The sequence below is a fragment of the Calidris pugnax genome, unplaced genomic scaffold (genome assembly GCF_001431845.1).
Source record: "Calidris pugnax isolate Ruff unplaced genomic scaffold, ASM143184v1 scaffold14, whole genome shotgun sequence".
NCBI classification, from domain to species: Eukaryota; Metazoa; Chordata; class Aves; order Charadriiformes; family Scolopacidae; genus Calidris; species Calidris pugnax.
In genome coordinates, this window is record NW_015090793.1 from 5,647,991 (window position 1) to 5,663,098 (window position 15,108).

At 37.1% G+C, this 15,108-nt stretch overlaps 1 protein-coding gene across 4 annotated transcripts in view; it reads right to left on the bottom strand.

Moving 5' to 3' along the window:
* Window positions 1–2,210: 2,210 nt before the first annotated feature.
* The window catches only part of SH3BP2 (SH3-domain binding protein 2), a 39,132-nt gene continuing 26,234 nt past the window's right edge, over window positions 2,211–15,108 (bottom strand). For 2 of the 4 annotated variants that reach the window (XM_014936029.1, XM_014936027.1), the window contains 10 exons: window positions 13,179–13,296; window positions 12,572–12,642; window positions 12,095–12,183; window positions 9,664–9,729; window positions 8,037–8,610; window positions 7,324–7,432; window positions 6,926–6,981; window positions 6,409–6,490; window positions 6,097–6,156; window positions 3,072–5,637 (listed from right to left, as the gene is read on the bottom strand). In XM_014936029.1, coding sequence (XP_014791515.1) covers window positions 5,500–5,637; window positions 6,097–6,156; window positions 6,409–6,490; window positions 6,926–6,981; window positions 7,324–7,432; window positions 8,037–8,610; window positions 9,664–9,729; window positions 12,095–12,183; window positions 12,572–12,642; window positions 13,179–13,296 — 1,363 coding nt within the window. In that variant the 3' untranslated portion in view covers window positions 3,072–5,499. Of the gene's footprint in view, window positions 3,045–3,071; window positions 5,638–6,096; window positions 6,157–6,408; window positions 6,491–6,925; window positions 6,982–7,323; window positions 7,433–8,036; window positions 8,611–9,663; window positions 9,730–12,094; window positions 12,184–12,571; window positions 12,643–13,178; window positions 13,297–15,108 lie in introns of those variants that run through there. The other 2 variants (XR_001411260.1, XM_014936028.1) reach the window with 2 other exon arrangements.

Consider the following 15,108-nt stretch of genomic DNA (forward strand, 5'->3'; position numbering starts at 1 on the left):
CTTTCATCTCCCTCCACAACCAAACATAAACACATCTGCGGTTCATTTGAGCTGAAAAAAATAAAGTTAAGAGAACTGAAACAGCAGGTGGGGAAAGGGCAGAGCAGCTGGAATAGGCTGATATAAAACATTGCCAGATTTTCTACAACCTATTAAACTGAGAGGCCACTTTGGCTTTACATTTGAAAAATACAGACTTTATGTTCAGGAGAGCATAGAGAAATTTGTTTGCACTATTGAGATTAACCGTAACTCTAAATTCACGGTTCAAACTGGTTAGTAACAGTTCCAACTGAACACAACCGAAGGTGCAATGATTGTTTTAGCCAAAAGGAACTCAAGCAATCAACTTTCTTTTTTAACCTTACAACTCTCTTTCTGGAGGTCCATGTTTGTTTTTCCAAAATCCTTTTCAAGTAAAGCCAATTCCGTTAATTGCAACATTTATGACTTCCCATCATGTGCCCTCTAGATGTATGTTCCCTGCAAGTTTCTTCTGTGCTAATTCCAGTGTCAGTAGAGCTGCCGAGATTGTTTTTAGCTGCTCTCTAACAACAACTTCATCCTTAGTAGTAGGAGAGGGAAAAGTGCCATTAACAGAAGTTAGAACTTTTGAAGAGGTAGGACTTGACAGACCCAGGAGAGTAAAACAAAGAAAGGAAAAAGAAAAAAAGATACCAGGGCAAGTTCAAAGTAATGAGGAGGGCTGAGAAGCGCATGAAAACTATATTAAAGTTTTTAATATTTTTATTATTATTGCATAGGAAAAAATAGTTAATCATGGGAGACCTTTTGTAATATTAGAATATCAAATTCTGAATTCCTTTAAATCACATTTTAAAAGGCACATTTTCAGCAGTACTCCCATGATGAGGGTGCGGCTGGCATTTACTTGGAAAAATAAATAAACATAAATATTAGCACAGTGTAAATTAAAGCACAATGTAATCACTAAAACAGGTAGTTTGTGAAGCCACACCTGGCACATCTTTCCTTATTCATCCGGTAATAAAACCCTTAAATTAGTTTACATGAAATAGACCCTTCTTTTTTCTCCGTACTCCTGTGACACACCTTTCACATCCCCGGCCTTCAGCACCAGCACAGAACTCCAGCCACGCAAAAAGCTTTCAAGGTCAGACTCTGAGTGCACATCAGCCTCCCCAGTACAAGAACAAACCGTGCCGAGACAGTCAGGACTGACAGGAGGAGTCGGTACGTCAAAAGGCAGAAAAAGGGGTAACTCAAAGGAGGGTTACAGGATTTCCCCTGGTTTTATATATCCAGAGACCTAATCTTGCAAACAGTTGTTATTATCGCCATTTCCGTGCAAACCAACTCCAGTAGAGTTAACATTTGCATAAAATTACATTAAAAATGATTCTCTGATATTGCTAAGATTACGTGCCCACTAGGGCCACGTCATGAACCTCAGAGGTTGGATTATAGCATCCAGCTAGCTGGGAAGTGGGCAAGGAAGGAGGGCTAGTAATGACCATCCTGTAATTAAGATACAGGAATGGAAGTCCCAAAAGAATAGATTTTGGGGCTGGCTACGCTACAAAACTTACTACGTACCCTAGAGCCGCTGCACTTAATCACTTCAGTTCATGCAGCTTTACAGTGAGCTCAAATGCTGTCTACTCTAATAAATTTTAGTCGTATTTGTTGCTTGGTATTTTTGTACTTGAAGTATTTCTAGAAAAAGAACTATTTAAGGGTTCGTAATCACGGTTATCTCAAGCACTCCCATTGCTAAAAAAAAAACCACCTCCTTGACTTCAAGGAGTTGACTATTTAGTAAGATAGAAACTATTGCAACATCAGGCGATTTGCTTGCTGCTAGGTGAAGTATTTAATGTTCAGAACAACTCTTTAATGCTTCATGCTGTAGATAATTTAGGTGGTGCTCAGATGTCCATTATGTAAATTCCACCTCAAAGTATATTTCAAGAATAATGTAAACACAGAAATATAAAATTCAATTAATTCCATTGTCATCTAGGTTAAAAGACATTCAGATGAGTAATTTTGCTAAATAACTTTGCTACTTACATGAGAAAGATGAGCCAAAAGTTGCCTTGAGTTTCAAAGACCTGGCACATCAAGTTTCCACCTGAAGTTAAGCTTTAATCCCCAGCTTCTATCAGAAGGCACTTAAGACTGATTTCTATACAAATGTCTTCGACACACACATACTCAGCAGCTGTATTGCTGTTGCTTGGAACTCTGCGTGCAACAGGCTGACCAGCAGATGTCCCCAAATTCAACATAATCACAGTTAAAGCTTCAAGAACTCTTTACAGCCCTTTTGAACTTTCCAGAGCATGAAGCACCACAGGCCATGAATGCTCTCACCACTTATTTGCATTCATGTAAAAACCAAAGTTCTGAACTAGGGAATACCTGACTGCTGACACAAAGCATCTTTTTTGGCATAGAAAAATTTTCTGGATATTGGTTCAATTTTTATGATACACAGCCTATTGATTGATTTTTATCAATCAATCAATCTCTTGTTGAAATTTTTATTTTCAAAAGCATTCAATTTGAGCAATCTTCCCCCACAAATATAATCCATAACACTTTTTCTTCAAAGTTTAGGTAGAGTCAAGACTTTTTCCAAACTACTATCAATTATTTTGACTTGGATATTACCAAACTCACAAACTGCCTTTTTTTTTTTTTTGTGGCGTACCCGATACTGCTTTTACCCTTCTCTCTATACCTCCTACCTTGAATTCCAGAGATGTTAGAGATGTCAATCCACGAGGTTGTAAGCCTCCCGTACTTGTATTAACGTACAGATGTAAACCTGCTGGGTTACACTCATGTTTCTGAGCAGAAGGGCTATTAGGTGCTGGGAAACAGAAAGGTCCTCTTTTCTCAAGCAAGCTCCTGAAGAACACCTTTGGCGACTGCGCTTTTCTTGCTCAAACATTCCTGTTCCTCAAACATGCTTTTTTTTCCTTATGGTTGTACTTGCATTTTTGTGTCCGTAGATAACGTGAATGCTTCAGTTCTCAACCTCGTACTCAGGAAACCTTGAAGTAAATGTCAAATGGGTAATTTCTGCCCCCAGCCACACTGATGACCAGAATGTCAAGTTGCTAATAGGGTTGCTTACATAAAGATTTGCTTCTTAAGAGGGCTGAAAACTAATTCTTCTAACTTCACAGTTAGAAGAATCAAGCACTATTTAACACAACTGCAAACAAAAGCATGAAAACACACACCCATAAAGTTAAAGATGACTGCACGGAATTAGGTTGACTGGCATTGAAAGTTTATCCAATTTAGAAATATATACATTTATATAAAAAAGGAAATTAATATGAAAATTTACATATTTGCAAATCTTGTATTACACAGGTAAAGACAGTGTTATGTTTTATATGTATTGGATTACATAAGATTTTTAAACTGTAAAAATACTTAAGATATACGATTGCAAAAAAAATTTAAATATCTGGATAGGACCCCAAAAGATAGCATATTCTATGACTGTCACGACACAATGAAGTCAATTATTCCCAGACAGAGAAATATTTACTCTGTAAAGAGTATGTGTAAATACTGCAAGAAAGTAGAGCTTGCTCTGATACACATATCGCTCTACGCCAAAAGTATTTTTTTTAATGTTTTGTTGGCTGAGCCTTCTTTACAGAGTGGATCATATCAGAGTAGTGAACCACAGGGGTAATCATTTAAAATAAAAGCAATTAGAAACTTTAAATATCCAATATTCAACAGAATCTGACATTTAAGTACAGCATGTTCTTTACTTTGTGCACATAAAGCCAATTACAGTGGGAACAGAGATCAAAAGACTGATACTGTGTATGTCTGTCTCTTGGGAAAGACAGGCAGTTTCTTGCCTCTATTCCTATGTATGGCCCTAATATTGCATCTCTAATCCCTTAGGGATTAAATCGTGGTTTACTGTTTTCATAAACAGAAAATTCTTATTCTGTAACATTTTTGTTTATGTTTTTAAAGGTGTGATCATCTAACTGTAACAAGATTAAAACTGATGTATAAACTTTGAAAAAGTAACAGAAAAAAAAATGAAGTTTATAGATACAGATTAAGACTGATAGAAACTACCTTCTCCTGTTTCAGGAGTGGCAGCATTTTTTTTTTTAAATTATTTTTACAAGTCTTGTAAACATTATTAGAGATATGAGACCATTATAGCAGTACTTTTGAATCAATAGTTACTTAACAGGTCATTAAAATAAATTTATCCTCTTCATTAAAATTTAGGAACAGGATAATTTCGGCATAAATATCAAGCCCTTGGTTTTAGGATACCTGTCCCCAAAATATTAGGGAACAAATATTACAAGCACCCTGCTAACACTTATCACTGATAGTCTGACAGTGCTGATAGCATGTTAAAACCAGGTTTTATTTTGTATGCAACTACAAGCTGTGTAGTGATTTTAATAATGGAAAAACTCTTGTTGAACTACAAAAAGTAGCCTAAGGCACTATGTTTTGCCCTAGAACAGAACAGAATGCAACGGGCTGACAACCTGATCCTAAGAGACTGACCACAAAGAATTACGGAGCGATAGTGGCATCACACTCGTGGATTGAGGCTTTTTTCTGTGCTCTGTTTTAAAGTACCTTTCATGATGGCAAAGTGAGAGAAAACCGCTAGTCAGAACCTGGGGTATTCAGAAGACTCCCTCTCTTCCCCCTTAAGATTAAGTAGACCTTTCTCTTTTCTCATACCCAATAAAAATACTAGTGGCACCTGCCCTTCCAGTTCAGAACTAAGTAACAGGGCTCCCATGAAGGCCGAGTCAACGTTATCCCATGCCTATCTGAAGCACAGGGCATTAAGTAATACGTGGGACTCCACAACCGTATCAGTTGGCAAGACATTGGAATCTGAAGTTACATTTATGTATGAGGTGGCTTAAAAAAAGCCACATTTCCTGATCATCTTTACCTATAGTAAACCAAATTATTTGCACAGAAGTCTTCATTATTTACATGTCAATTATACAAGTAATATAAAAACTCTCAGTTAAGCACCAGTACTGACCTAAGGAGTAATACCTTCAAGTCAGAATATTAGTATTCCCTGTCACAAGTAAACTCTGATATCATTTCAGAAGTTTCCCTTTTCTGTGTTGGTTGTATTCAGACCACTTCTTTGTTCATGTCCATCTTCCTTCCACCTTCCAAGGAGATTAGTAATAGCAGCAGTTTTATCAAAAGTGTAGGTATCGTGGACAGCTTTCACAGCACAGTCAGTTCAGATCTTTTTAAAATAAAAGACCATGAAATCCACTGATCTGGATTGTAAGGTTTTACCAAGAGTTCATTAAGTGGAGTCTATATATTCACGTGAGAATAAACAGTTGAAACCAACTCAGTTTCTGTGTGCAAACACTGGGATGTCCAAGAGCGGCAGAAGTCCACATTGAATTGGAGGGCAGGAGGGTACCCATTTGTCCTAAGTGTCAGTCAGTTACACCAGTCATGTCACCTTGGTTTAGAGTAACCGTACGGACACCGAAGAATCAGGCTGTCGTGGCTAGGTAAGACATGAGTGCTATAGTATTCCACCAAACTTCCCATGTTCAAAAACATGATGTCTGAATCCAGGTAAAACTTGCAATCCTGTTGTAGAACAAAACCATATGGAATCATTCACTGTGATTTTTTCAACTCGGTGTTGAAAGAAAACCCCAAAACATCACCATCAGGACTAGGAAGTTCTTTCAAACAAGCTATTGCTTTGCAAACTAGTCACACAAGGAAGACCAAATTAAACTCAGGAATTCACTATTCCATCCTTTAGGTTTTGACTAGAGCTGAAATTTAGATTTGAACATTTACAGCTAGTTTGTCTTTTGGATGATACAGCAACTAGGAAGCCCAGATCCAAGTGCTCAAACTCTCAACCTAGACTGGATATTTCTAAGTCAGCTTATTTTTACTTTTAGGAAAGGCAAGAAGTTTAGACTTTGACTTATTAGTTCCTACACATACCTATACAGATGCACACTTTATACACATGAAATTCATACATGTATACATGCACATATATACCCATACACACATAGTACTGCCACTAACCTTTTCAAAGATTCTGTAGTTTCTCACTTTTTCTGCAGATTGATCCCATACAACCAATACCTTGAAGAAGAAAAACACAACACACTCAGTCTATGCTAATAAGCTCTAAGTCAATGGGTTATTAAGGAATTGGTTACAATCCAGCCTAAGAAAAAACCCAAACAATCACTGAAATTATGATAGCGATTGTCTCAGATTTTCTTGCTTTAAGGAAAGAGCACATCTAAATTGTTAAGTACTTTATCATATGAAAGATATAGTATCTCTAAATCAAAAAGCTTTTTGGGGGTAGATGCAGCAATTGCCAGTTACCTTTCCAGGCTTAGTAGATGAGTTCCTAATACAGTACAATCCATTTTGTGGTTGTCCCCGTGGACTACTGGCTTTAAATGTCCTAAAAAGAATACAGCAATTACATGTGTTAGCATTTTCTCAATCACATCAGTAAAATGCCTAGATTATTAAAATTCTTCTGATAAATCTCTATTTCAGTTTAATAATTTGTAGTACATCATAGCTGAAAGAATTTCACTATTCTAGCATGTGAAGCAGCAACACAGCACAGAAGATCTGGCTTTCTGTCCTATCTAGTATCCTGGCAGAACAACCTTCTCCAGATGGAGCAAAATCATTTTGCCAGTAGCGCAAAGCATTTGCAGTTGATGCATGAGCACTGAACTAACTCCTTTAAAAAGCATCTGCCATATTAAAGGATTTTAAATACTTTTATTATGCTTTTAAACTGTACCCATCAAAATGATCTTTGGACTACTATTCAGTGCAGGTTTTTGCAGGACCTCTAAGCAACTGTTTTAAAGTCTCATTCTACCTTTCAACTTCGAAGGATTCAGAGGTATTAAGAAACACTGAAGCAGGCAGCCCAATCTGTAAAAAATGTGAAAGAAATAAATCACTGTGTAAGTCAATTGACAACTCAAAATACTGGCAACTTTTTATGCAAATAAGCTACAGCCATCAGTATCTGAAATTATTAGTGGTGACTTAATCTTTACTTTATGCTTCTTCCTCATTTACAGCCAATATTAAAATCCAGAATTTACCAAGGCAAGCCTTAAAGCTCAAAAAAAAAAAAAATCAAACAGCAATGTGTTTTTAGAAAGGTGGGTTTTCTTTTTTTCCTGAAACACACATTTAAATAGTTCCCAAAACTATGCTTAAGCCAGAAAAAAAATGCTCTTTGAGAATGGATCATCTACTTGATCTTACTTTTTCATAGTCATCATCAGAATCATCATCAGGTTGGTTTGGCTTGGAGGGTAGTGCTGGTTTTTCAAATGAGAAGCTTCTAAAACTCTGCCCATCTGGTGGTGATCTCCTGGCAGAAACAGATCAAAAACTGAAGGACATCTCCTCAGAACAAATTTACACAAAACACTAAAGGGAGAATAAAACTAGAACTGAAAAACAAGTGTCTTTCTTGTACAGTCTTAGAGTTTATTACTTATTCTTCAGAGCATCTAAATGATCCAATGAACAAAAATATTTTCATCTGACTCACCACCATAACTAGTTCCACATCCCTTACTAAAGCTGATCTTAACATAAAATGAAACATGTTTCCAACTCCACAGAAGCCTAAAACTGGTTTTGCGGTTCATTGAGGTTCTGACTTCAAACATTAAGGCTTCTTGTTCACTGCAAAAGCTTTTAAGTCTTTAAGACAGATCTAAAAACAAATGAACTACAAAAATTTGGTGTGATTCTTTTTTTAAAGTTTAGTTTGTCTACTATTTCTGAACTATTTCAGAAGCTAAGCTGATTGCAAAATTTCCAAACAACAAATACAGAGACACAAAAGCACAACACTGTGAGGAAGAAAGGGATGGTGCAGGGAAGAGAAACAGATTTCTCAGATTCATGTTGCTCTGTGTCTGTCAACAATTAACTAAATTAATAGTGCATCGTATTTGCATACTTACTGTAACTGGGGACACGAAGACTTCTCTGGTTTAGGTTTGACTCCAGGGGGCTGGTGGCTTGGCACAGGTGGCTTTGGGAGCACTGGTGGCACAAACAGTCCAGGTTTACCGTGTTCTCTTGGCACTTTGGGCTCCACTGGTTTCTCAGTAAGCTGTGACAGCTTGGGTTTACTGCTTGGTAGTGGAGGAGGAGTTCGTGGTGACAGGTTTAAGGTTTTCAGCTTCTCGCATCCTTCTGGGGTAGCAAGAACTTGAGCTAGAGGCAGAGGCTCTGGAGGCAACGAGCATGATTCTTTGACACACAGAGGCTTTTTGAAAAGAGGTAGAGGGGGTACAGGAGGCAGCTGTTCACTTGGTCTCCGACACGGGGATTGAATCTTTAGATTAGGTAACTGGGGTTCTCTCACATTTAAGTGATCCTCTAGTTTGATATCAGGTAAGCTTCTTTTAGGAGGTGGTGGTGGTACCGGCACAGTAGATTTGCCAGCAAAGGAATTCGCCCTTGATTCAGCATAGGAAACTTTTCTGACATGAGGAACTGGTGGAGGCGGGTAGGCTGGAGGCAGGACCATATCTACAGAAAGAAAACATCCAAAAAACATGACACACTGTGGGGAAATACAGTATGTCAAGAAACAAGACTTTTCATATCTATTTTCTATGGGATTTAGGATGTTTCATTGGCATCTAGACTGATAGTACCCAAAATGATCGATAAGCATTCAATTTTCAGCATAATTCTGAATGTTATATGTAGTAAACTTGCACAATTTTTATTCACGCATAGCTTATGATGACTTCACAAAGAGTCTTCCCTCTGCTAAAAATAAAGAAAACTACATCAAAAGCATTACCCCTCCTCCAGACTGATGACCAGATACAGGTCCAGGGCAGGAGGCCCGCAAGAAAACATGGCCTTAAAGGCATGTAACACTGTCTGTACATTTTTACTGCTCTTCCAGGAACTTTTGACCCTAAATGCTTCTCAAAATTAGATAAATTAGATACCTGTGCATCATACTTCAGTTATTTTACCACCTGCAATGCTAATTTTTACTGCTCTTACCAGGAACTTTGACCCTAAATACTTCTCAAAATTAGATACCTGTGCATTATACTTCAGTTATTTTACCACCTGCAATGCTTAAGATATGACCAAGACAAAATAAGAATCATGCATTCTACATGAATATTGCCTTCATTGATGGCCTTTCATGGGGATGGGTTTTTTGTGAAAGGAATGAAAGAACTCACCATCTTTCAGTATGTCAGAAGTATCTGGCTGCAAGTAAGATTCATCCTCTTCCTCCTGGTCATAATCTGCAGATAAAAATCTATGTGTCAGACTCTGATAAGTACTCCCGGAACAAAGAAAAAGGACTGAGTACTTATTGCTTTTTAATAAACAAATATTTTTCAGTTTGGGTTTGTTTGTTTTTTTTTTTTAAAAAAAGAGGTGAACAAGTTGAAAATCTTGATGCACCCCTGTGCTATTTAGAACAGATTTTTCCTTAAACTTAAGATATGACCAAGACAAAATAAGAATCATGCATTCTACATGAATATTGCCTTCATTGATGGCCTTTCATGGGGATGGGTTTTTTGTGAAAGGAATGAAAGAACTCACCATCTTTCAGTATGTCAGAAGTATCTGGCTGCAAGTAAGATTCATCCTCTTCCTCCTGGTCATAATCTGCAGATAAAAATCTATGTGTCAGACTCTGATAAGTACTCCCGGAACAAAGAAAAAGGACTGAGTACTTATTGCTTTTTAATAAACAAATATTTTTCAGTTTGGGTTTGTTTGTTTTTTTTTTTTAAAAAAAGAGGTGAACAAGTTGAAAATCTTGATGCACCCCTGTGCTATTTAGAACAGATTTTTCCTTAAACTTTTATGTCAATTAAGAAAGCCATCGCTTACAACAGTGAGAGATTAATTACAATGCGCATTAATTTTTTTCCATCTTTCAAGTTAAAATTTACTTTCTGGTGACACCTCCTAGTGTTATAGACTTCCTGAGAAAAATTCAAATCAGTTGCAGAGGCACAACTACATGGATGCACTGGCAAAACCAGTTGGAAAAAAAACAACCCCCAAAACCTAACTCTGACACAGAAACATTGATGATTTTGCAATACCCTAACCTTGACACAGAAACATTGATGATTTTGCAATACAGAAGCTTAAGCAAGCCTAGTGATCTACAGAACAATTAATTCTTTTGCCTCGCTCTGGCAACAAAAAAAAAATGGTGAAAAAGTTGAAAATCTTGATGCACCTCTGTGCTATTTAGAACAGATTTTTCCTTAAACTTTGATGTCAATTAAGAAAGGCATCGCTTACAACAGGGAAATTAATTACAATGCGCATTAATTTTTTTCCATCTTTCAAGTTAAAATTTACTTTCTGGTGACACCTCCTAGTGTTATAGACTTCCTGAGAAAAATTCAAATCAGTTGCAGAGGCACAACTACATGGATGCACTGGCAAAACCAGTTGGAAAAACCTAACCTTGACACAGAAACATTGATGATTTTGCAATACAGAAGCTTAAGCAAGCCTAGTGATCTACAGAACAATTAATTCTTTTGCCTCGCTCTGGCAACAAAAAAAAAATGCACCACAACAAACAGCTTAAATGGTTTCAATGTTGCCTCTAAGTCAGAATAATCAAGTCATGAAAAACATGCTACTTCTAGGCACTAATTTCTCATAATTGACTATAATAGGAGCCTCAAGGACAACGTGCAGTATTTCACCAGAGAAATGCATTAAAAAAAAAAAAGAAAGGTAAGAATATCTGATAAAAATCAGTTAGCTCTTCTAATTTTCCTAATTTAAACTCCTGCTAGGCCTCTTAACATAACTTGTATTGCATACAACCCTTCCCTCCCATAAACACAGGAGTACCTAACTATAATCCTACATGAAATGCTGATGAGTCTGTTTTCCTCTGCTTTGCAGCAACCGAACCGGATTTCCTAAAGACTCACTCCTGCCTTTTTGTCCTAGTCAGGAAAAATAGCAAGGAATTTCCTTTCAGGAAATGAGAGTACTTGCTCCGATCAACCCTGCCGGTAGAAATCTGAAAGGGCAGATGGGCAGAGGCCTAGCAAAGGGCCTACATTGAACCGTGAGGAAAGGTCTCTCATTTTGGATTTCACTAACACATTTCTTGACTACGGAGTCAGCTGCTGAAACACGCTGCGAGTGCCCACGGGACAGACTTTCTGTAATGTCCTCACTTCTAATTTAAAAATAAACACACCGAGCCCGAAGTGTTTACTATGAAACAACAGTAAGTTAGCAAACTTTGAATGAAAAGGCTATGCTAAGAGTGAGATTTTCAGAGCTTTCCTTCAAAGAGTTACTCAGTTTGAAAGGCACTGAAGAACGTTATGTGCATTTCACATGGTCCCATCCTATGCATAATGCAAGATCTACCTGAACTGGAGGGATGATCAGTCCTGTTTCATACTCAGGAGACCACAACACAGATGCAACAACATCCCCGTCTGTGTGACTGCTTGTTTTGCAGGACAGGTGAATTAATTTCACAGTCTAGATCGGAGATAACTAGCTCCACAATGTTTTACTGCATTGTCTCTGCAAGTTTTCAGAACATACTTTGAAGTGACTAGTATCCCATTGTTATAATTATATTCTATTATTGTGGATAATATTTGATTATCATAATAAAGATCACTTTCTATTTCCCCACTATGACCTATGGACATACTCAGGAGTTTTATCTTTTTGCTAGATCTAAAAAGTTCCCAACATGCAGTCTTCATAAACATTTTAAATAGCATTAATAGTGTCAGACACCTCCTTGAAAGCTCTGAACTTCTTTAGTTTTCATTTATTTTTATGACTAGTTTATGCCACTGAATATCTGCTTCTGATTTAAAATTGTAACTACACACCTTGTGAAAACAAGAATTTATAGTGGAGAATGGATCAGTTTGCTTAAAATATGGGAGTAGTTCCAGAAGAATCCAGAAGAAAGAAATAAGCAAATAAATAAATCTAATTTAACAGTGTATAAATTTGTCACCTTCATTATCTGCTGAATGATGAGAATACTTGATATCAATGGGACGTTCTACTGAGCCGTAGAAACTGTCTGCATCAGAACCAGAATCACTGCAAAAGAGAAGACAGAGTTCCTTCTGCATCACTGTGCTACGTGTCTTGGGACAGTAAACATGTCTGTTAGCAGGACTGCAGCACTGGAAAGCAAAGCTGGAAAACCAAAAGCAATCTATTCCTATTTCCCAATTAACAGCCAGATATGTTGCTGCTGTCATTTTAAAGTGTTTATTTGTTTTACACACAGTTCTCTTAGTAAAAAGATTTATTTTTGTCTTGGCATTCTTTCAACTATGTTTTAGGACTGCCTTTCATTCTTGGACCTTACTGCACCTGTTTTTATTTAATAATAAATTACTTGCAGGTGCAAAGAGCCTAAAATACCACTGCCACAAGCTAGTGCAAAAGCAATAGAAAGCAAATAAAGATTAAGAGTTGATACCTGAATTCTGTCATTGTTTCTTTCTTCTCATGGTAGTGATCAATTTCCCTCCTCAGGGATAGCATCCAATTCTAAATAAGAATAAAAATACAACATTCAACACATCCATCTTTAAATCATTAAACAAAGATGCACAGTAACTGTCCTCTGTAAGAACAGAGCAACTCTGCAAGGAACCTATATTGAAATAGTATTTATCCATGACTTTATATACTCATTATCAGTCAAAACGTTTTGACTATCTAAAATGCTATATGAATGTGTTAAAATATTAACATTTCAGTTTGTGAATTTCAAGCTGATATTTCTAAGACCAGGTATTTGTTCATAGTATGTTTATAGGTGAAAGATTTCACTGAAAATAAACCAAGCAATATGGAGAAAACCCTGCCATCTCGTAGGTCACTTACAGCCATTCCCTAAATTACAACTTGAACTAATAGTAAAATAGTTAAAACTTCAGGCGTGATTTTCAGAGGACCTCAAAGAAGTAGATATACAAACTTCAGTGGAAGCTGCACATCCAGTTCATTTATATTTTAGGGAAGTCCAAGATTCACTTTCCGCTTCAAGGAAAATTATATTGCAAAAAGAAGAAGAAAGTTACCTTTCTTTCATCTTCAGAAGACGCTGAAAAAAACCACGTCCTGTGTTTCTTGCTAATGTGAACTAACTTGAAAGGAAACACGTTGCTTGATGTTGTCTCCTCAGCTGCCCGCATAACCCTGAGAAACAGAATAACCAATACATAAAGACCTTAATTCTGCTCTGCAAGTCATAAAGTTCTGAGAGGAAGCAGTTTTACTGGACAGTTTTGCCTTAACAAAAATTAACCCCCGAGCCCAGGAAAACGCCACCAAAATCCCCAGATGTGCATTCATTGTACTCCTCCATTAAAGTGGTAGAAAAGACAACGCAGGAGTGCTGACAGTAGGAAAAGCACTATTAAACCACGAGCCAAACTTATAAATGGGTGTTTTCACCTGTTCAATAGTTTTAATGAATTCTATTAATTCACAAGCTTCACCCCACAGCAAGAATTACTTAGGGTGCCTGTGATCCTTATTTCAGAAAGACACAGAGCAGAAATCAAAACACAGGTTGCCCACGAGAATAAATGAGAACTAATATTAAAAGTTAAGTTAATTTTTCCACTTCTCCCTTATAAAAATTTTCTTTTCACTTTACTATTTTGAAACATGCATAACTCAACCTCTTTCACAAACTGCATTAGATACGTTTCTTTTTATTTTTTCCCCCAGAGGAGTCTCAAATGAGGAAATTCCTTAAACATGCAGAAGTTTGGTTTCAAATGCTGGCTATAAGGCTTTGGAACAAATAAGGAGACTAAAATCCTGAGACTGTGAGGAATCTAAACATAACTAAGATTTACTTGGCATAAGCCATAGAGAAATCTGATTGAAGTTTTTACGATCATCACTGGGGCTTTCTTCCCTGCTCCTGTACTGTTTAACTCACTGATTTCCTTACATAATACAGTATTTCCATCATACTTAGGGAAGGTGGTTTGGAAACACAGAAAAAAATATTATCAGAGACATTTGACATTTGGTTTGGTACCCAATCAAATAACATTGTTCTCACCTTTCAATACTTAAAGAGGGCTTTTAAGAAAGATGGGACAGACCTTTTAGCAGGGCCTATTTTGACAGGACAAGGGGTAATGATTTTAAATTAAAAGAGTGTAGATTTAGACTGGATATAAGGAAGAATTTTTTTTACAGTGAGGGTGGTGAAACACTGTAACAGGCTGTCCAGTGAGGTGGTAGATGCCTGGAAGATTCCTGAAAACATCCTTTTTTCATCCCTAGAAACATTCCAGGTCAGGCTGGATGGGGCTCTGAGCAACCTGATCTAGTTGAAGATGTTCCTGGTCATTGCAGGGGGGGTTGGACTTGATGGCCTTTAAAGGTCCCTTCCAACACAAACTATTCTATGAAAAAATATATCTAATAAACACCCTGAAGCTGCTGTTAAGAACAATGTCAACTGCAAAAATATTTCAGAATTAGAAATTGCATGTTTTTTTAGAACCTCAATCCTACTTTTAAGATGAAGGTTACAGTTTTCTGCATCTGCCCAGTCCAAAAGAAAGCCACAAAAGGAACTATAAGTTATTTCGCTAATGTAAGGCTAATAAGGATGTTAATGTGGGAAATACCCATGGTACAGCTGGGAGGAATAGTAGCAATAGGCACCACTACACATTTTGAGTCACCACTGAACACAGCACTTTCTCATCTCGTCTGCTCTTAACGCATAAAGGCTATTGGATGAAAACTGCAAAATAAAAGTCCAGGGAAGCCTTAGAGTGATTTGTTTTCACACAGCCTCATGCAACTACCAAGTCTAACAAATTCTTTTGCTTCAAATTCTTTTTCAATAATCCTTATGTCTGTGCATAATAGCAACCAAGACCCGGGCCCAATTCCAAGCAAGGTCTCTACAAGGCTGGTAGAATGCAGATACATAAAAAGCAATGAGACAGTCCCTGGCATTTACAAATTCCATGGTAT